This window comes from Lycium ferocissimum, chromosome 2 (genome assembly GCF_029784015.1).
Source record: "Lycium ferocissimum isolate CSIRO_LF1 chromosome 2, AGI_CSIRO_Lferr_CH_V1, whole genome shotgun sequence".
Classification (NCBI taxonomy): Eukaryota; Viridiplantae; Streptophyta; class Magnoliopsida; order Solanales; family Solanaceae; genus Lycium; species Lycium ferocissimum.
The window spans coordinates 17,686,967-17,707,442 of NC_081343.1; the positions used below are offsets into that span (position 1 = coordinate 17,686,967).

Genomic DNA, 20,476 nt, shown 5'->3' on the forward strand with positions numbered 1-20,476 from the left:
ACCTATTTAATTAGGGATAATTTAGTCAAATTACCTATTTTTACCTAGAAGTTACTAATATTTTTTTAAGGAGTGTGCAAATGACTAAGTAAACACTCTTTTTGAAGCGAAGGGAGTATATTACGTTATAGTTTATTCTTATTTACTGTTTCAATTGTTATTACGAGCAAGTTCTTAGGCATCAAAAAATTCATATTCGATCATTAAAATTTGCGTGCCGTTGACCTTCAAATATAAATTCACTTCTTATCCTAGGTTACAGATTTAGGGGTAAACAATTGTGTATAGGTCTTTTGTCTACGCAACTTTGCTTTCATGCTTCTCATCTCATTGTTTTCTTATAAGAGAAAAATAAGTATATGTTTTCTTATAAGAGAAAAATAAGTATATGTTTGACCTGACGGGAGTCTCCTTTATAGGTGGTTCAAATTGCATGAGATGGTTCAAAAAAGGTTGGTTCGAAAGCTCCCTGAGGAGTCATGCATCTACATGTTGTCCATTGAATATCTAGAAACAAATGCAATGAAAAGTCAAATAGCCAAATTGGTATGGTAAAGCTTGGAAACCAACCAGAAGCAGCGTTAAACGCAAGACACCAAAGATTATTAGAGCTCATTTGGCCGCCGAGCTTATAAGCTGTTTATTTGAGAAAAGTATTTTTATTAGAATAATTTTTTAGAGAGCTATTTTTAAAGAATATCAATTTGTGTTTGATCAATTCATTTGAAAAGTGCTCTCTTTTCAATATTTGATAATTAAAATATGTTTGATCAATTTTTCCAAGGTATGCCCTTAAACGTCAAATTATGAAAAGAACATGTACATAATTAATAGCAATTAATATAATCTAAAAACAAAAAATTAATCTTTATTACTGTATTTCTCAGTTATATTATCAAAATAGAAAAACGGTTTTAATTATTTCAGTTAGATACTTTAATTAAGTTGATTTATTAAAAATACTTCTTATTTTGTTTGAGATTTGATAAGTGCGAGAAATAATGGAAAAATTCATGGTGAAGGAGTAGGAACAATTTAAAAAACTGATTAGATTAATAAGGATAGTTTTGTGAATGAGAATTAGGTATGACATTATTTTTATCGTGAAAAAGAAATTATTTGCTTATGTTTTTGGGGACAAGCAATAATTTGTCGTTTCTCCCAAATAAAATTTTTATTTGTATAAATGCTCCAAAGTACCTGTTACTTTTGGCCAAAAACTGAATGAACTTCCTAAAAACTTGGTCAAACAGAATATTAATCAACTCATCTAAATTATATGTTATCCATTTGACGACATAATACAAGTTGGATACTTCCTCTGTTTCATATTAGTTATTAATCTTATTTTTATACATTCCTTGAAAAATATTTAATAGCCATAACAAGGCTTGGTTCAGCTTAGTGTCATAAAAGAAAGTTGATTTCGTGGGTTTCTTGATAAGTACACTTTCGCCACTGGTAAAGCTGGGATTGTGGTCGTCCTTCTCCAATTTGTTGGCCGATAAGATAAATAAGTATATTTTTCTAAATTATCTTTTATCTCTTCTTTTAAGTGTCTTAATTATTGATTAATAGTCTATTAATTGAAGCAGTAAGATAGATTTGCAAAAATGTAATAAGTCATTTTTAAAATATTAAATATATTGAAACAGATTTAATCTGATAAAACGAGTAATATTTGAGTTTGGAAGTAATACGTAGAAATTAACCTGGGGTGCCTGAGTAAGAGAAAGGGACCAAAATCAACATCCTTATTTCCTGTGAACAAAATCAGCAGCAGCTTCTTATATTTGGATTGACTGAAGAAAGAAAAGAGGGTCAAAATGTAACAGTTAGTTTAGGTTGTTCAACGGAGAATATTATTTGTTTGGAGAATATTATTTGTTTGGTACATCAATGCACGTGTTCGTAAGGAAGAAGCTGCAAAAATATACTCATATTTTAATCATTCCAAAGCTTGTTCTCTTTTTGGTGGAAGGGAGGAAATAAACAAGTTAAAAATTGGGAAAAGGGTTCAAAATACCCTTTTATTTTGAAAAAATGGCTAAAAATATCCTCCAAACTTACTTTGGGTCAAAAATACCCCTCTCATCTTTAAAGTTTTCAAATATACTCATGTCTTGACTGAAATTATCCCCCAAAATAACCCGAAATCATTTTTTAAATCTGCTTCATCATTTAAACCCGACCCAACTAAATAATAACCCATAAGATCCCTTATTCCCCCAATTCCCTCAAACTTCAAACCTACGTATTGGGGAAATAAGGAGATCTTATGGGTTATTATTTAGTTGGGTAGGGTTTAAACGATAGAGCGGGTTTAAAAAATGATTTCGAGTTATTTTGGGGAATAATTTCCATCAAGACAGGGTATATTTGAAAACTTTAAGATGGAAGGGGTATTTTTGACCCAAAATAAGTTCGGAGGATATTTTTAGCTCTTTTTTCAAAGTAGAGGGGTATTTTTGACCCTTTTTACTAGTTCAATGCAAGCCGATTCTCTATCATTAGTATTTTTTTTTAATTTTTTCCTCAAATTCTTACTCAACTCCCTCGGTACGTATTCCCACACTTTCACATTCCACAGCTCTTTTTTTTTTTTTTTTTTTTTTTTTTTGAACATTGTATAAGCTGGTTATTGTTACTTCGATTAGTATATTACTATATATATTTGATTAAGAATACCATTTTTAGTTAATTACTAGCCAATTTTGAATACAATTAGATAAAAGCTTATGATTAAATAGTCTCACATTCAGTAAACGTCATTTATCTTGTACTTTAAAGAATAACAATTATCTGATTAAGTTATCATACGATAAATAATCTTCTGAATTTGCTACCAAGGAATATCAACTCACATATCATTCATAACATAATTATTTTTAAAAAGAGAGACGCAATATAGTCCATACTCATTTGGAATGAAATACCCGAAAATGTTTATTTCAAAATGTGTGCTTCGCATAAAGTATTTTTTAGTGGTTGATCGGTAAGTGAAAAATATTTTTCAAAAAAAAAGTTCTACTTATTAAAGATTAATAATAATTTTAATAAATTTAAGAGCATTTTAACGAAATTTCTAAGTATTAAAGATTAATAACTATATCTAAGTGTTATTATTTTTGGTTAAATGTTATTGAGGACAAAGAATATGAATTTATTTAAAACAATAACAATGAATATACTTTCGTCCATAAGTAGAAAGATTGTTTTTTTTTTTTCCTTATGATGAAACATGCCACTTATAATCAAAGGGAAAATGACGTTAACTTTTTTTAAAGGACTTTATTTATATTAATTACATCCGAAATGAAAGCCTTAAGAAAATAATACTCCCTCTATTTCAATTTGTTTGTCTTACTTTTCTTTTTAAGTCAGTTTAAAAAAGAATGTTTCTTCCATATTTTGGTAACTCTTTAATTTTAATCTTACACATGTCATGTTTAAGATCACAAAATTAATGAATATTTTAGTAATTCGACATATCTTTAATTTAATATGAAAAAATTCAAAAGTCTTTTTTCATTTATGATAAACTCTGTGTCAAGTCAAAACGAAACAAATAAATTGAAACTTATGGAGTAATAATTTAAATAAAAGGTCAATTGAGGTTGGCGGACTCCAAGGAATGAGCAACCAATATATAAATTCAGGAAAAAGAAAAAAAAAGAAAAAACGCATGCTGGGAAAAAAAAGGAAAAGAGTAACAAAACAAAGCACGGAAGCAAGCAGTATAGACAGGCAGTTGTAGTACCTAACAACAACCAACCCAACGGCGAGTCACCTACCGAAAAGAAGATCCTTGTTAAAGCCTTGTTAAAGCCATATATATATATATATATACACATACTACTTTCTCTCTTGATCGTCTAGACTTCCTTGCCTGTTTCTGTAAGTATTACCTCTTCACAACTTCCATACTTGATTCCATGGGTTACTTCTATTCCCCCTTTCTGGGTACTGCCTATTTCCTTGTCATTCTAGCTACAGTGGTAAATAGAATACTAGTTTTATCTTTTTAAAATGGATCCAATTGCTTTTATCTTTTTAAATATTTTTGGCTAGAATAAAGCCGAGTGGATATACAAGGATCCACCCCAACTAGTTAGAGAAGGAGTATATGAATATTGTAATCTATACTTGCCATATTCTAGCTAGAATAGGAATCTTTCTCCCCACTTTCAAGTTTAGTAGAAAATCACAAGGCTTCTAAAATTAAGTATTGTGAGGATTAGGACGATCCAAAGGTTAAGTAGTTTAAATGGCCATTGGCTGTATATATTTGAATGTTACAGTAACTCCTCATAATCATAAGATTTGCATAAGTAGGATGACTGAGTACCTTACACCTTCAATTTTGCTGATCAATCCTTTCACTTCATACATGGGGTGGCACTACTTTTCCAACCAAAACTGTAATTTATGCAAGTCAATCAAAGGTAATTTTATTCATTCTCAGAGAACTCATTAGAAGGGTATTGTAATTCATAAATCCAATCAACAATTATGATTACAAGAAAAAACAAAAATCTCTCGCAGCTCCAACTTGGGCCTGGAATTAAGAAGATCAAAGTGAGGAAGAGAGAAGAGAAGGAAATGAGGGAAAGTACTTTGTTAACTTCCTTGAATATAGTTTTGTATGGTTGTACCATATGGATTGTGTAAGGGCTTGCAAAGGGGTTTCTAAAAGTCTTGCCACTCCACCCATTGCCTTATAAGCTTTTGGATTGGAGGTCTGAGTCTTCAACATGGTACTGAGCAAACCTTTGATAAGGTTCCAGACTACTATGTCCACATCAACGTTCACATGTGCACTCCAGAATCTGGTTACATGTACAAAAGGGCATTGAGTTTTATTGTTGTATTGCGTAAGTGTTTCCTGAGAGGTTTATTTGTCTTGGGTTACTGTACCCATTGCCTTATTGTTTTTTTAGGATGCTTAGAATTCTTTCATAGTCCGAAGCCTCCTCTTGAAATTCACCCACATTTTCTTTTTATGTCATATTCATTCTCTCCTGAAAAACAGCCCTTGAGGTTTTCCTGATCCTTCTGATGTAGTATCCTCAGGAACCAAATGTTCCCAATGTACTAATCACTTCAATAGCAAGCAATTTTCCGCTCTAGGATGGCCAATGGTTGAAGCAATTGGCTGTGTTCTCCTGTCAGAGGCAGTGAATCTGTGGATGTTCATGAGGACCTACTTTCTTCTTTAATTGGAAAATATAATTTGGAAAACTGGATGCATTGGTGAGTCAACAGGTATTGCCAGCTTGTATGTAACAGCACTTCTTTTGGAGAGACTTCTTAGGGATCATAGTATTGTGCATGCGTCTTAACATTCTTTCACAGGTTTATTTAAGATTGCCTATAGGGTGGTTTGTTTTAGCTGCAGCAATCCCGCTTCTAACACCCTTTGTAACCTGTTCAACTATAAATTATTTCATTCTACTTAGGCTTGATTCAGATTATCCTTTATTGTGCATCATTTGTTGCCACTGTTGTACATGACTTCTCTTGTACTATATCTTCTACTGGTACAAGGGAAAGAGACCTCAATTGATAATTGTATCTATGCAAAGTGTGGAAGCATGTAGATTAGGACAGAATAGTAGTTGGCACCATTATTCTGCCAATGCAATCCACTTACACCATTGTTTTGACCCTTGAAATGTCATTGCCCTGAAGTAGCCGATTAAACACATATGAAGCCTTTCATTTATTTGCTTACAAATGGTTGGTTTTACAGATGTTAAGAATAGTTTCCATTACCTTGAATAGATTCTGTGAAGATACACTAGTAAAAATTCCTCCATTTCAGTCTAGTGGTAAGAGCACAATGTGTAATGTGTGGATTAGGCGCACGACACGAGTAGAATCTGTCACAAACAAAAGCCTGGTATTTAAGCGGAGAAGAGTTGAGGGGCGGCCCCATTATCCACCAGTTTCGAATCGTGCGTCACTATAGCTCTCAGGGATTTCTCGGTCATCCAAGAAAAAATAATATATACAGGATCCCTATAAATGCTGATGGGATTGTGGTAAGCCATGCAGCTTTTATCCCTCCTGTAGCAACGATCTTCAGGGAAATAACAATGACCATGTTTTGTCAATCTATCTATTATCACTAGTACAACATCTTTGTTGTAGGTGGAGAGTAGGCCCTTAATGAACTCTGTGAGCTGGTGTAGTTAACATCTGCAGGAAACCATGGTAGGATAACTTCTGACTTGGTTCTCCGACAAGTGTTATATTTCGACGGGGACCTCTGTACTTCCTCCTTCATCTTTGGCCAATAGACTAGCAGCTAGATCCTTTTCAGTGTAGTAATCTGGCTAGGATGGATGACCCCTGTTAGAGTTGATGAAGAACCTCCTCAATTTTCCTTCTCAGTATAGTGGAGCTCCAGTGTAAATCCTCTTCTGTTATCCTGACATCTCATTACTAAGAGTTTAACCTGGGTGACGATCAGGTTATTAGTCAGTTCTGCTACAAGCTGCTGGCTTCTCCATTTGAATCATAAGATGCAATTATGATGAGGGGCACAATCAGATTCCCATAAGATTTTACAAATCATTTATATTTACCAGTGAGACCTTGAAACATAGGAGCTCCTTTAATGCTTTGAGATTATTATGTTGGACCGAGGGACCATGGCCTCTATCTTAGATGGATCAGTGGATTCACCTTCTTCTGTTATAATATGCCCCATCTATTCTACCTTTACTTGAGAAAAGGAGTACACCTGACCTAAATAATTGGTCCTTCCCCTGTATCTTCTAAGCCTGACTGAAGTGGCTAATGTGGTCCTTTAAAGGAAAACTGTAGGCTAATATATCATTGACAAAAAGCACCACACATTGTCTAAGCTGCTCTTTAAAAAATATGATTCATTAGGCCCTGAAATGTGGTCGGGGCATTTGTTAAACCATAGCACGTTACTTTGTACTCATAATGTCCTTGATGGATCGTAAAACATGTTTTTAAAATGTCAGATTCCTGTTTTCTTAGATTGATTATATCCATCCCTCAAATCTATAATAGACTAGAACCTTGGTCTTGCCAACTCATCAGGAAAATCACCTTTGTTCTTCGTAGTCACCTGTTAATCTCTCAATAGGAATCCGTGTGTATCATCCTTCTTCACCAACCAGGATAGGAGATAAAAATGGTGAATAGCTAGGCTGTAGGATACCATTCTTGAGCATTTAGCTACTACTCCCTCTGTTTCAAAATGTTTGTTTGGTTTTGACTTGGCACGAAGTTTAAGAAAGTAAAGAAGACTTTTGAATCTTGTGGTTTTTAACTAAAGATATGTAGAATGTACCAAATTCCCTTTAATCTTGTGGTCTTAAGCATGCCATGTAGAAAGTTGCAATTGAAGAGTTGTCAAAAATTGAAAAGAGGCATTCTTTTTTAAACGGACTAAAACGGAAAGTAAGACAAACATTTTGAAACGGAGGGAGTAGTTCTTAAATTTCATTTTTTTTACAAAATTGTTGTAACTGTAGGGCCTTCAGCTAAAAGTGTTAGCTCCAAGGTTTCAATGGTATAACACGATCATGCATTCTTCTATGTGTTAGGGTCTTTGGCCCCTCGAACATATTGATACTCTAACACTTATGCAATCTCACTAGGTAACTCCTATTCTTTTTCCATTTGTACCTGGAGTGTGTATGTGTCAAAAGCTTGACCTTTGCTAATCAACTGGCCCATGGTAGAACTTTAATGGCTTGTAGTGACTTTGCTCATTCATTCCTGTTAAGAAATGGAACTTGGGCTTAATTCAACCCGAAAGCTAACTAAAGCGATAAGGATTTCCCAAGATCATGTAAGGAGTCAACAACCCATTTCCTTAACCAATATGGGACACTCTCACAGCCCCATCACCCGCACACCCAATGTTGTAACTATGAGTGCGGATAACCTAATGTGGGGCCCAAAATTAGAAAACACAACCATATAGATGAGTTTGACTCTGATACCAAGTTAAAAATGGACTGTGAGCCCAACACATACACACCGTATCACTTCACCTTGTTGTTCGTTTGAAAGTTTTATCATTAATTCGTTTTTCGAGATTATTCAAAAATGCAAACCACGGCTTAGGAATTCCCTCTTACCAGGAATAAAAGTCTTTAGTATTATTGAACAAATAAGAAATCAAATGTTGGACTAGTAGTTTTGAATCAAGTTGAGGCAACAATAATGTTAAGTATTGATGGACCTTTCATCACCTATTTTCTCTCGTTTCCATTTTCATTTCTTATTGTGCAACATCACTGTTATATCCCGTATTTTGTACGCCGGGATAATCCGAGTCAATCTTGACAAGTTAAGGATAAGACCATTCCGGGGATGCGAAGTCGAGATTTTAACCACAATTGTGTTCTAAGATATAAGTGACTTGTGGTTTGGTTGGTATGGAATATTAAGGAAATTTGGGGTCAAAAGTTATTTTTGGAAAAGTAATTAGTTCATGAAAAGGAAAAAAAAAAAGAAAAAAAAAACAAGGGGCTAGGTGGCCGGCCATGTGGTATGTGGGCCATGGCCACATGGTTTGCTACTATAAGTAATAAAAAGATGACTAAGTCATCTTATTTTATCATCTCCACCCTTAGAATTTTCAAGAAGCTTGAAGAGAAAACCAAAGGGGGCCATTTTCGGCCAAAGCTAACCGAGAGAGAGCAAGGAGAAAAGGTGATCAAAAAATATTTTTTCTCAAGCATTTCAACTCTATAGAAGGTGAATAACAACATGGAGGGGTTGTTGGAGTAGCAAGAATAAGGATTTGCTCAAAAACAAGCCCTAGCTAAGTTGAAAAACCAAGTGAAGAAGGTATGGTTCAATCTTTTCTTTTATATGTTATAAATGGTTTGTGGATGTTGTAATAGGTAGAAATGAATGAAAATCATGAAAATATGGATGTTGGGATGAAACCGTGCATGTGTGGGTGTTGGCCGTGTGTGTGTGTGTGGTGTGTAGGAGTAATGAATTAATGGTATTTAGCATGTTTGCATGTTGTTGTAGTGTGTAGAAATGGAAGGAAATCATGAAAATGGCATGTTGATGTTCTAGCCGTATGAATGGTGTTGGAACCGTGTATATGTAGTATGTATGCCAAGAACGAATTAATTTTATTTAGTGTTGTGGTTGTTGTTGTCGTGTAGATTCTATGTGGGTAATGAAAGTTTAATGAACCAATTTGAAGTTGTAATGGTTGTGGGCTGATGTGTAAGTCAATGTAACTCTTATGTAAATTCTACATTTAGGATAATGACATTGTTAAAATAAAGATTGTTGGTATAGTTCATGAGTTTTGGAAGAAAGAAATGCGTTAGTGTTGTTTATGTTGAGTTCAGAGATTTCGGGTAAGGTGGTGGTGTGGTTGGATTGTTTGAAATATTGTAGGCGAATTGTTTAAAGTGTCCTTGAATATTGTTTGAATGATTTCGGATTAGTAATTGAACGTTGAGTATTGGCGTAAGTTTGATTTACGCGGTTGAATTGAATATAAGTGAATGTCGTCGCATTATGTGAAAGAAGGTTGTTGATGTTAAAATGCGTTTTGAATTAATGGTTGATATTGTTAGAATGTTGGTTGGTATTTTTGTTGATGAATTTGGCCGAGTTGAATTATCGGGGTGTCGCATTTACAGGGGAAATGCTGCCCAAATTTCTATAGAATTTGGTGTTTGTTTGGAATCGGGTTCCTAAATGCCTTTAGCTAACGTTGATATTTAATGACGTATTGTAGATCTTGGGAAATTCGCGGCGTAAATTTTGATTAGCTTTGCTGACAGACGAGGTATGTAAAGCTCACCCTTTCTTCCTTTGGCATGTCTTAGTGTAATTAGGCTATGATACGAGCTTCGAGGTAATTCCACTCTTAGATTCCGAGTACGTTATGATTCATATTCGCTTGTTGATGTTAGCATTCTTAATATGGTCATGCTATGGTATTTATGCCCTTTACATGAATGGATTTCAAAAGTTGCATAAAAGTTTTGCCTTCAAAAAGAGTTTTGTTCTAAACGATTCGAAACTACGAACGTCCGTAACTTTCGTAGATGGAACCTAAGATTGCTTTGAAACGTCCTAGAGAAAGTTTTGTAACGCATAATGATGTTAACTTTCATGCGGGCGGGCCGGATTGGTTGATGCATATCCGGGTTCCGAGAGATTTACTTTTGTATAGTCATTACGATTTGTTTTTGAAAGAACTTAACATGATTTCCGTTTTGACTCTCGAGCGTCGACTACTTACTTATCCATCGAGTCCATGATGATGATTTGTATGCATATAGTTTCTCACTACTCGTCGTGCGATTTCGTTGTTATTTCCTTCATCCGCGTCCCGGGCAGGCATGTATTCGTGCAATTCCACCGCATTATTCACCGCGTCCCTCACTGCAGAGGGCCGCGGCACGTTATATATATATATGATATATAATGATATGGGGAGGTGGCAGATGGCATATGATAATTCCCTTTTACCGCGTCCCTCACTGTAGGGCCGGGCACGTTACATGTACACGCATATGATGATTTTACTTACCGCGTCCCTCACTAGAGGGTCGGGGCACGTTATGTATGCATATGTTCATGGTGATTTTTCTATTTATGTCACTCAGACTATTTATGATTTTGAAATGCATGATTTACGTTTCAAGGTAAGCTTTACGAGTTTCCGGCCATCGTACTACTTTTCTGTCTACTTTATTTCCGTACGATCCTGCTTACTGTGTTTCATGCTTTACATGCTCAGTACATATTCTGTACTGACCCCCTTTCTTCGGGGGCTGCGTTACATGCCGCGCAGGTACAGACACTCGTTTGGGTGAGCCGCCAGCTTAGGATCCCTACTCAGCCAGCTTGGAGGGCTCCCTTGTCCGGAGCCCGTAGTTTGGTACAGACTCTTTGTTATACATTTGTACATATTTATTCAGGGGTACGGCGGGGCCCTGTCCCGTCATATGTTTCTGTTATTACCCTTAGAGGCCTGTAGACATAAAATGTGGGTTGTGGGTAGCATTGTTTAGTGGTGTTTGCGTTCTGTATATTCTCGGATTGTATATATGATATATGTATATATGTGTGCGCGATGTGGTGCCTTCATGTACGTATAAGTTCTTATTATGTTTGCCATGATCCGATTATAGTTGATAGGTGGGTACGAATGCCCAGCTCGGGCACTAGTCACGGCCTACGGGGTTGGGTCGTGACAATCACGTTGGCTCTTGGAATTCACGTTGAAGAATTGCATGGAGTATACTCCTTTTGTTCCTTAATGAGAGAACTCTATTAGTGTTAATGCGTTTAAGTTGTCCAATTGTTCATGCGCCTTTGTGTTTGACAGGTTCGAGGACTCAAATAATGAAGCCAGAGTCAACTGATGATTCAACCAAAGCCAATGCAAACGGTGAGAGTTGCATAAGCGAGGGCAGTGAGTATGTGAAACTTGTTATAAGAAATGAACCAAGAGCAACTGAGGCTGTTAATTTACAATCTGAAGTTCCAGCCAGAAAAGGGTTTACTGTGTGGTGGATCAAGGCCATAATATGGTGTTCTAGTATTGTAATAATTCTTCTGATCTTCATAAAGTGGGGAGTGCCCTTTCTTTTTGAGAAGGTATTTCATCCCACTTAGCTTATTCCTTCATGCCCTGTTTAGGCAAATTAGCATGTATGAGATTTCATTTTAACAAAATCATTAGATTTGAATGGGACCTGTGACATGTCACTACTCAGCAGATTTTCTCTCATTGTTGCAGTTTTTCCAGGACACAAAAAGGAGGGATATAGTTAAAAAATTCACCAAGGTCTAAAAATAGGGACAATATCTTTGTGAATTGTATATATTAGGAATTTTTGTAGCCTATAAAAAGATAAGTCTATATGTCCCCATGTTGTTATGAAAAAGGATAGGTGAAATGAAAATGATTCAGTGCAAGTTTTCATAATTCAGAGTATTGATGGAGCTTATAAGTGCGTCTACTCTTGCAACAAATGTTTATTCTCTTTTTCTTAGTAGTAGAGTTCCATGGTTAAGTCTATTTTGTTATGTACTTATGTTCCATCTCTGCAGTTCTTAACTTTATCCTCTTGATACCATTGAATACAGAATACTTGATCACTATTTTTAATTTTTATTGGTATCTGATTCTTAATATTTTTTTACATAGGTTCTCATTCCCTTCCTACAATGGGAATCCACTGCATTTGGCCGTCCAGTGCTTGCCCTCGTGCTTGTAGCTTCTTTAGCTCTCTTTCCAGTAGTCCTACTTCCTTCTGGACCGTCGATGTGGCTCGCAGGAATGATCTTTGGATATGGTCTTGGATTTGTCATAATCATGGTTGGAACAACAATGGGGATGATCCTGCCATACTCCATTGGTTTGCTTTTCCGAAACAGAATTCATGTAAGATTGCTGTACATTATATCTAGTCTCTGTTGGTTCATCAGTTTTAAGAATTGCTAACTGCTCCATTTCCTCCTACTAAATATGGCAGCAATGGCTGAAGAGATGGCCTCGACAAGCTGCCATGGTTAGATTGGCAGGAGAAGGGAGTTGGTTCCATCAATTTCGTGTGGTTGCATTATTTAGGATTTCACCATTCCCCTACACAATCTTCAATTATGCTGTAGTAGTTACAAGTATGAGATTCTGGCCTTATTTATGTGGATCAGTAGCAGGAATGATCCCTGAATCCTTTATTTACATCTATAGTGGCCTGCTAATAAAGACATTTGCTGATGTCCAATATGGAAACATCCACTTGACTCCACTTGAAATTGTATATAATGTGATTTCTTTCATTATAGCAATCATCACTACAGTAGTTTTTACGGTGTATACGAAGAGGACACTTGATGAACTTGGAAGGGAAGAAGAGGTCGATGGTGAAGGCTCTGCCTTTGAGAATGGCAACGGCAAGTTGGAAATGGGGACGCTTCCCAGTGGAAAAATCATGCGTTTGGATTGATATTTCCAACCAAACGCGCTACTAGAGGATTTTTTTTTTTCAGTTTCCCCTCGTCTTTTAGTAGGAAGTGTCTCAGGCCTGGGTTATCTTAAGGAGCCTAGTGTAAATAATTTGAGTACAGAGGCCTCTTTTACACCCCTCCATATTTGTAACTACAAAATGGAAAGGGAAAGAAAAAAGAAAAAGGAATATATAGATGATTTGCATACTAAAGCTATGATGTCTAACTTGTTCATTCTATTCTTTCACCAAGTAATGATAGTCTCACTTTGTTCAATGAAAACTTTAGTTCCTGAGAATTAACGAGTTTGCTTTTTCTTCTAGTCAGTGAATATTTGCTCTTTTTCATGTAAGACTGTTTTTATGGGAGAGTTCAGCAGTTGATGAGATATGCCTTCAATGACTGCTTATACCTCACAAAAACAGATGCTTTCAAGTGTTTCTCTAGTCAACCTATTTACCAGGATATCGTTAGTATGTATGGTATAATTCTAGGGGTGGAAAATTCAGTCCAAAAGTATTTGACCCGCCCAACCCGTCCAGATTTTAGTGGGTTTGGCATGGGCTACACCAAGGATGGGCTAAGTTTGGGCACAGTCCAACTACACTCATTTATTTATTGGGCAAACTACATAAACGACAAACATTTGAGCTTTAATCAAGCCACATAGCAAATGTTTCAATATTTACATTTTGTAGCAACAAATCAGCTGCCAACGGTTGTATACGTTTTTTTTTCGTATTCGTTTTTTATTTTCGCTGTATTCATGAATACAACAATTTTTTTGCCTGTTTTTTCACCGTATTCATAAAAATGACTATCCGTATTTATAATTGCCGTATTATAAATACAAAGGAGTAAAAAATGAATACATAAAAACATATATACACCAAAAATTAACAAACACCATATTTTTCGGTATGTATACAATAAATACAAGCATATACAACATAGATACACCAAAAAAATTAACAAAAACAGGCGAAAAACACTGTATACAATATATGTACACCAAAAAATAACGAATACACTCAAATATTAAATACAAAAAATAAAATTGATTGTATTCATTTGTATACAGGCGTAAATTCACTCTATTCATTTATATACAAAAAGATTTCTTCGATAAACGTGAAAAATATTGTACACAGTGTATGTATACACAGATCTGAAAAAAAACTTCTGAAAAATATGTATACAGTGTATGTATACACAGATCTGAAAAAACTTCCGACAAAAATTTCGATCAGATCTGTGTATACCTTCTTCTCCTTCACCTTCTTTTCTCCGTCATCATCACCGTCACCTTCAGATCTGAAAAATTCGAAGAAATAATGTATTTTCCGGTCAAAGGTGAAGAAGACGCCGGAGAAGGGAAAATGAGAAGAAGGTTGCTCCGTCGTAGATCTGAGCTTTTTTTTTCTTTTTGCTTCCAACAATGCTCAGATCCGTCGGTATTGGCTCTTTTCCGGCGTAGATCTGAGCTCTTTTTTTCCTTTTTGGCGCCGGAGACGAAAGGAAAAAGGGGCACGGCCGGAGAAGAAAGGGAAAAGGGGAAGGGGCTGACAGTGACGGTGGTGAAGGGGCACGGCATTTCGCCGGAGCTCCGGCGGTTGGTGGTGGCCGGCGGCGGAGCAGTGGGTAGAAGAATTGAGGGAGAGAGATGGGAGGGTTCGTTACTAACTGATATTAATATACAAATGTTTGCTATGGGGAGTAATTAAGTTAAACTATAGCTACTAAATGTCATTACCTCTAGAAGTTTGTCAAGCCATGTAGTTTTCCCTTTATTTATTCCCTTCTTTTGGGGTGGTCTTTAAATTTTGCCCCTCAAATTGCTGGTCTTTAAGTTTTGCCCTTCGCATAAAACCCATGAATTTAGGGTTCGAACCCCCGCTCAGTCAAAATTTTTTTAAAAAAATTCGCAAGACAGAGTTTGAATTTCGCTCTGCCCCCTCCGACAGACTTTGCCTTAAGGCATATATTTTATTTTATTTTACTTTTCAACGCAAACTTTTAGTTATGCCTTAAGAAAAAGTTCTGCCTTATGGGGCATATTTTTAGTTATGCCTTAACTAAAAGTGTGCTCCATAAGTCATAACTAAAAGTATGCCCCATAAGGCGGAACTTTTCCTTAAGGCATAACTAAAAGTTTGCTTTATAAGCAAAGTCTATGCCTTAAGGGAAAGTTCTGGCTTATGGGTCATACTTTTGGTTATGCCTTAACTAAAAATCTGCCCCATAAGGCATAACTAAACTATGACTTAAGAAAAAGTTCTGCCTTATGGGGCAGACTTTTAGTTATGCCCAATCCGGCATAACTTTAGTTTTTCCTTAAAGAGTGTATGCTGGATCCGGCATACACGCCCCCAGCCTTACCTTGCGAAATTATTTTTTTATTTTATGCCTGAGCCGGGGTTCGAACCCAAAACCTCAGGTATTCGCTCACCTTTTCAAGCGAAGGACAGAACATAAAGACCACAAATATAAGGGACAAAATTTAAAGACCACCCCAAAAGAAGTACAATCCGCGCAAAAAAATGTTTATTTTTTATAGCCCAAAGCAGCCCAAAGTTTACGCCCAAAGTGATCCATGAATACCCAAAGGCCTTTTGGCCGATGAGAGAGTTTTCCAGCTAAATGCAATCATTTTCAATAAATTTCCTAGGGGGAAAGTCACACAAATACAAGTTTTTGGAAAGTTATTTAAAAACAATATGACTATTTAAAAAAAAATTACACAAATACAATTTACTCTAATTTATTTACATAGTTTACAACTTTTTAAATTCTAAGTATCTATGTAACACATATTTTTAGGAGTTACTATCATTAATGCATGTATTTTTGTAACATCCCGTAAATCCGTATAGAGTGTGAAAGCATTGTATGAGTCCTTTGGAACCTTATATGTTGGGTTACGTGCATGGCTTTAGGCTAAAGACCCAAGAGGAGAGGGTCAAAACGAAAATTCTCTACAGTTTCACGAAAAGGATGTTTGACGGTCGTCCTTTGTACCGTCGTTCTGTTCGACGCTCCGTCCTTTGCACCGTCGATTGTGAGGAAGATAAAGTTGCTCACTGGAAATTTCATGACTTTGACGGAGCAGATCGACGCTCCGTCGATCTGTTCGACGCTCCGTCGATCTGTTCGACGCTCCGTCGATATGTTCGACGCTCCGTCGATCTGTTCGACGCTCCGTCGATCTGTTCGACGCTCCGTCGTTTGTACCGTCGAATTGACCTAGCACAAAGACCATTCGACGGAGCAGATCGACGCTCCATCGTTCTGTTCGACGCTCCGTCCTTTGTACGTCCTTTGTGCACACTTGCCGAAATTATATAAGTTGCAAAATTTTAGTTTTTCTTCCATTCTTTTCACTCTCAAAAAACCCAAAGGACGAAAATATCTCTCTAGTGGCTCCAACACTAAGGTAAGAACATCTTAATCATTGATTATCAATCCTAACAATAAACCCATGATTCTTAACATGATTCTTGTGACTAAAACCTAGGGTTTGAAACATAATTCTTCCTAAAGTGATTCAAGCTAGGGTTTGGGTGTTCTTCACTAAGAAAGTGAATTGTTAAACTTTGTTTAACACACTAAGGTATGTCTCTCTTTTAAAAACCTTATCATGGATATATGTTTTCTTCTCAAAGGATCTTTATTGAATAAAAAGGTGAACTCTTCATGCAAAACCCTAATTCATGTCTTTGCTTGTGGTTGGTGTGCGTGAGGGGACAAGCCCACATTAAACCTTGATTGTATTATCCTCTATATACGTATATGGAATCATAATCGTTTGATGACTTTACAAAGAAACTAAGACAAAGGAATCTTGTTTAAAGAAGTGGAAACATTTTCAAGATTATCTATGAAATTATGGATTTTCGTAATGGCATAATGAACTTTAATGCAAATGGATGGTGTGGCTACATTGAGATAATTGTGATTTAGCTTCTATGCTATAATTCAGCTTCCATGCTATGAATTTGATTGTTGTGTTTGGCCTAGCTACTCGGGAGGAAGGGTAGCCACTATGGATCCTAGTGTGATAATGCCTAGCCATTCGGGAGGAAGAGTGGCCACTTCCGGGTTCGCTACCTGGGGTGTGATTATGCCTATCTATTCGGGAGGAAGGATAGCCACCGTTGAATTTCATATTCCGGTGTGGTGCGCTGTGACAAGAGAACCTCTACGGTCACCCCTTCGATGTGCTTGATTCTTGGGCCTGCATTGGCATATGTGATATTCTTATTTTCTCATGAAATTGTTGTTGTTAATTATGATCAATTGAAAGGCATATTTGAAGTTGTACCTTGACAAGAGGCCTTATAATCGGTTTTGATAATTCTTATTGAGATACACAAACTGAATAACTGTTCTTACATTGGTTTTCACATGATTTTCAAGACTGATTTCTTTATGTATTATTGTACTTTATTTTCATATCACTTGTTGTCCCCGAGGCACTCACTGAGTACGAAGTACTCAGGCATACCATTGTTGTTTTTTTATGGTATGTTAGGTAACGGTGAAGAAAGTGAGTTCTTGATACTCGGCAAGCGTTTAGGAAGGACTTGCGGTTCTTCGATTTGGTGAGCCCACACATTCATTCGTGGGACACCCTATTTATTTAATTTCATTTATTTATATTAGTCGTGCTGCGTCCCGATGAGTTAGACATTCATTCCTTATTCTTAGAAGCTCCTTAGTATACATTCGAATGTGGGTAGAAGAAGAGTTGTTGTTTAACTCTTTCGGGCACACTATCATGTTTTGGTTGAATTATTTAAATTATAAAGACTTCCGCTGATTTAACTATTATATTTATGATTTGTTTGCATTTATTTTATTAAACTGTTGGAGGCGAATGTTGAACCTGGCGGGTTCAAGTGTTATTATTGCATCATTTAGGTTCTTCCGATGTTGTTCATGACGTCGGATGCCGGTCACGTCCAGGGTGGGTTTTGGGGCGTGACAATTTTTTACTTTCTCTTTCTTTCAAATATGGAGAGGACATGGGAGAGAATTAATGTAACATTCCAAATAAAATAGAATTAGATGAATACTATTTTTAATAGATTTTTAAATCTGACATCTATCGTTTTGAAAAGATTCTTTTTCGTTTCCTTCTTTTTATTTTTATTCTTTTAGTTTTCACTTGATGCAATTATATTTTATGACTAAAAGAAACTATTTGAATATAGTAATATTAAGAAAAGTACATGAACATACAGTAATTATTATTCGCGCTTCAGCATAAAACTATTCTTATTACTTTTTTAATTGTACATATATGTTTGTGTGTGTGAGTTTATATATGTATTTTATTTCATTAAAATAGTTGATATACCAATGTTAAATGTTGCATATAGTATGCTTAATATTATATAATGTATACAATAGCACAATAATTAATATTATACCAATGTTATATGTTGTATAATATACTTAATATTATATAATGTATACATTAACACAATATACTTCATATTATATACCATATACAATATTACAATATACTTGATATATTATTTTTGATGATGTAAAAGTTACTAGAATAACTTTCACATTGAAGTGTGAATAATATTATATACCGTATACAATATTACAATATACTTGGTTTTTCTTTCCTACTTCCTACATAGTGTGGCCCCACGACAGTCTAGGGGAGCGAGAGAGAGAGAGAGAGATATTTGGGAAGGAGTAATTATATTTAATATTTTACCATTTATTAATTCAAGATTTTAGGAATAGTCATAATTGAGGGAGGATTGATAGCTTTTAAGTATACCATATAGGTTGTACAATATGTAATATTGAAAGTGGTTATATATAAGTTTGTATAGTCATAATTGAGGGAGGATTGATAGCTTTTAAGTATACCATATAGGTTGTACAATATGTAATATTGAAAGTGGTTATATATAAGTTTGTATAATCTACTTCTAGAAAAATTGTACTTGTGAAAGTTCCCCTTTTCTAAGGGCATCGAGCACTTGCCATGTCACGACCCAGCCCCGTGGGCCGCGACTGGCGCCCTATTTGGACACCCAAACAGACTTTCAGATCGAATCATTATAATTTAGTTTAGCTCAAATATCATACTCATCATTATTAGCAGAAGTGAAAATAAATACTATCTTAAGCGGTCGCGCGTGCAAGAGTGTCACACATCAAAGTCGGAAGGGGCGGCGGAATATACATCGCCGAACATATATGCACATATACAAACATAAGGGCCATTATGGCCACCATAACAAACGGGACCGCGTTCGGATGCAAATCATAAACAAATCGAACACATAGGACCCACGACCCACACATATGACTACCACAGTTCCTCTACAAATCGAACAACATGACGGGGCCCCGCCGTACCCCAAATAATCATGTGTGCAAACGCGTATACATCACAAAAGATATGTACCAACATCCGGGCCCGAATCAAAAGGAGCACTCCGTAATAGCAACGTGTGGCCTACTCGGCGTATCACGAACCTCCGTACCGCGGCATGAAACGCGACCCAGAAGAAAGGGGTCGGCACGAAAGATGTCGAGTATGTAAAGCATAAAGTACGGTAAATCCAAAAACCATAATCGAAGTGAAGGGGTACAAGAGAGAAAATACGGATCAAAGTATCGAATCAGACCGAAGACACATGTACATAATGCAAATAAAATCATGCATAAGGCTCGGTGAACGTGGTCACCACTCCGACGCTCGGTGCCACAACACAAGATACTCCTTAAGGTTTCAAATCTCCGTACAAACCCCGAACATATCATATCACACACATATCATATCGCGACGTCTCGCGTCAAGAAACAATTCATAGCATTAGCCATATCACAAAGATAACTCCATATACGGCAATCCCGCCCCTATGGCGAGGTCTCGAAAACCGCAACACAAGATACTTCCGAATTTATCATGGTGCGCGCGATCACAAACCGGCTCGGGGAACCGGTGAACGAAATCATAGTATAGGCACGAGCGAGTAGTGCGGAAGCCATATGCAAATACATAATCAAATCCCAAGGATCGACAAACAAATACGTATACATATTCATATTAAGATCGAAGGCTTAAAGTAAGTATCAGTCCGTCGGAATTAATATACAAAAGTTGAGAGCCTTTAGATTTATAAAACGTTTGAAAAATACTTCTTAACTATCCTCTCGAAATTTAGTGTGCTCACGTTTAGAAGCTTTCATATCACTTATGGAATGGACCGGACGGAGTCTTAAATTCGTAGGCAAAGGTCCCATCTTTATGTCAAACCAAAGTAGATTAAATAAGACAAACGAAAGGAACCTTGGGACTAGTGGGCCCACCTCGGGTCAAATCGAGGCGGCGGGCGCATACCGCACGAACTTTAGACTCTATGGAGTCATCTATGTAAGTTTTCGAAGCAATTCCATCACATTTGCGCAAATTATGGATATTCGAATAGTTTTCCAACAAAACATAGAAGTC

At 36.3% G+C, this 20,476-nt stretch overlaps 1 protein-coding gene across 4 annotated transcripts; it reads left to right on the top strand.

Moving 5' to 3' along the window:
- The first annotated feature begins 3,659 nt into the window (after nucleotides 1-3,659).
- Nucleotides 3,660-13,272, top strand: LOC132033780 (uncharacterized). Of its 4 annotated transcripts, none has more exons than XM_059423888.1 (5): nucleotides 3,660-3,897; nucleotides 5,065-5,253; nucleotides 11,363-11,634; nucleotides 12,188-12,424; nucleotides 12,516-13,272. In XM_059423888.1, the coding sequence occupies exons 3-5, from the start codon at nucleotides 11,380-11,382 to the stop codon at nucleotides 12,987-12,989; spliced, it is 966 nt and encodes a 321-aa protein (XP_059279871.1). In that variant the 5' UTR covers nucleotides 3,660-3,897; nucleotides 5,065-5,253; nucleotides 11,363-11,379; the 3' UTR covers nucleotides 12,990-13,272. The 4 variants fall into 4 exon arrangements, with proteins under 4 accessions (XP_059279871.1, XP_059279845.1, XP_059279854.1 ...); XM_059423862.1 differs by having other exon boundaries at nucleotides 3,661-3,897; nucleotides 5,065-5,265; XM_059423871.1 differs by lacking the exon at nucleotides 5,065-5,253 and having other exon boundaries at nucleotides 3,661-3,897.
- Nucleotides 13,273-20,476: the final 7,204 nt, after the last annotated feature.

What these genes read in the sequence shown, in the direction of transcription:
- LOC132033780 (XM_059423888.1), top strand. Translation starts at nt 11,380, where the DNA reads ATGAAGCCAGAGTCAACTGATGATTCAACCAAAGCCAATGCAAACGGT. An exon ending in TGCCCTTTCTTTTTGAGAAG is followed by an intron (nt 11,635 to 12,187) that starts GTATTTCATCCC and finishes TTTTTTACATAG; the next exon opens with GTTCTCATTCCCTTCCTACA. An exon ending in TTTTCCGAAACAGAATTCAT is followed by an intron (nt 12,425 to 12,515) that starts GTAAGATTGCTG and finishes TAAATATGGCAG; the next exon opens with CAATGGCTGAAGAGATGGCC.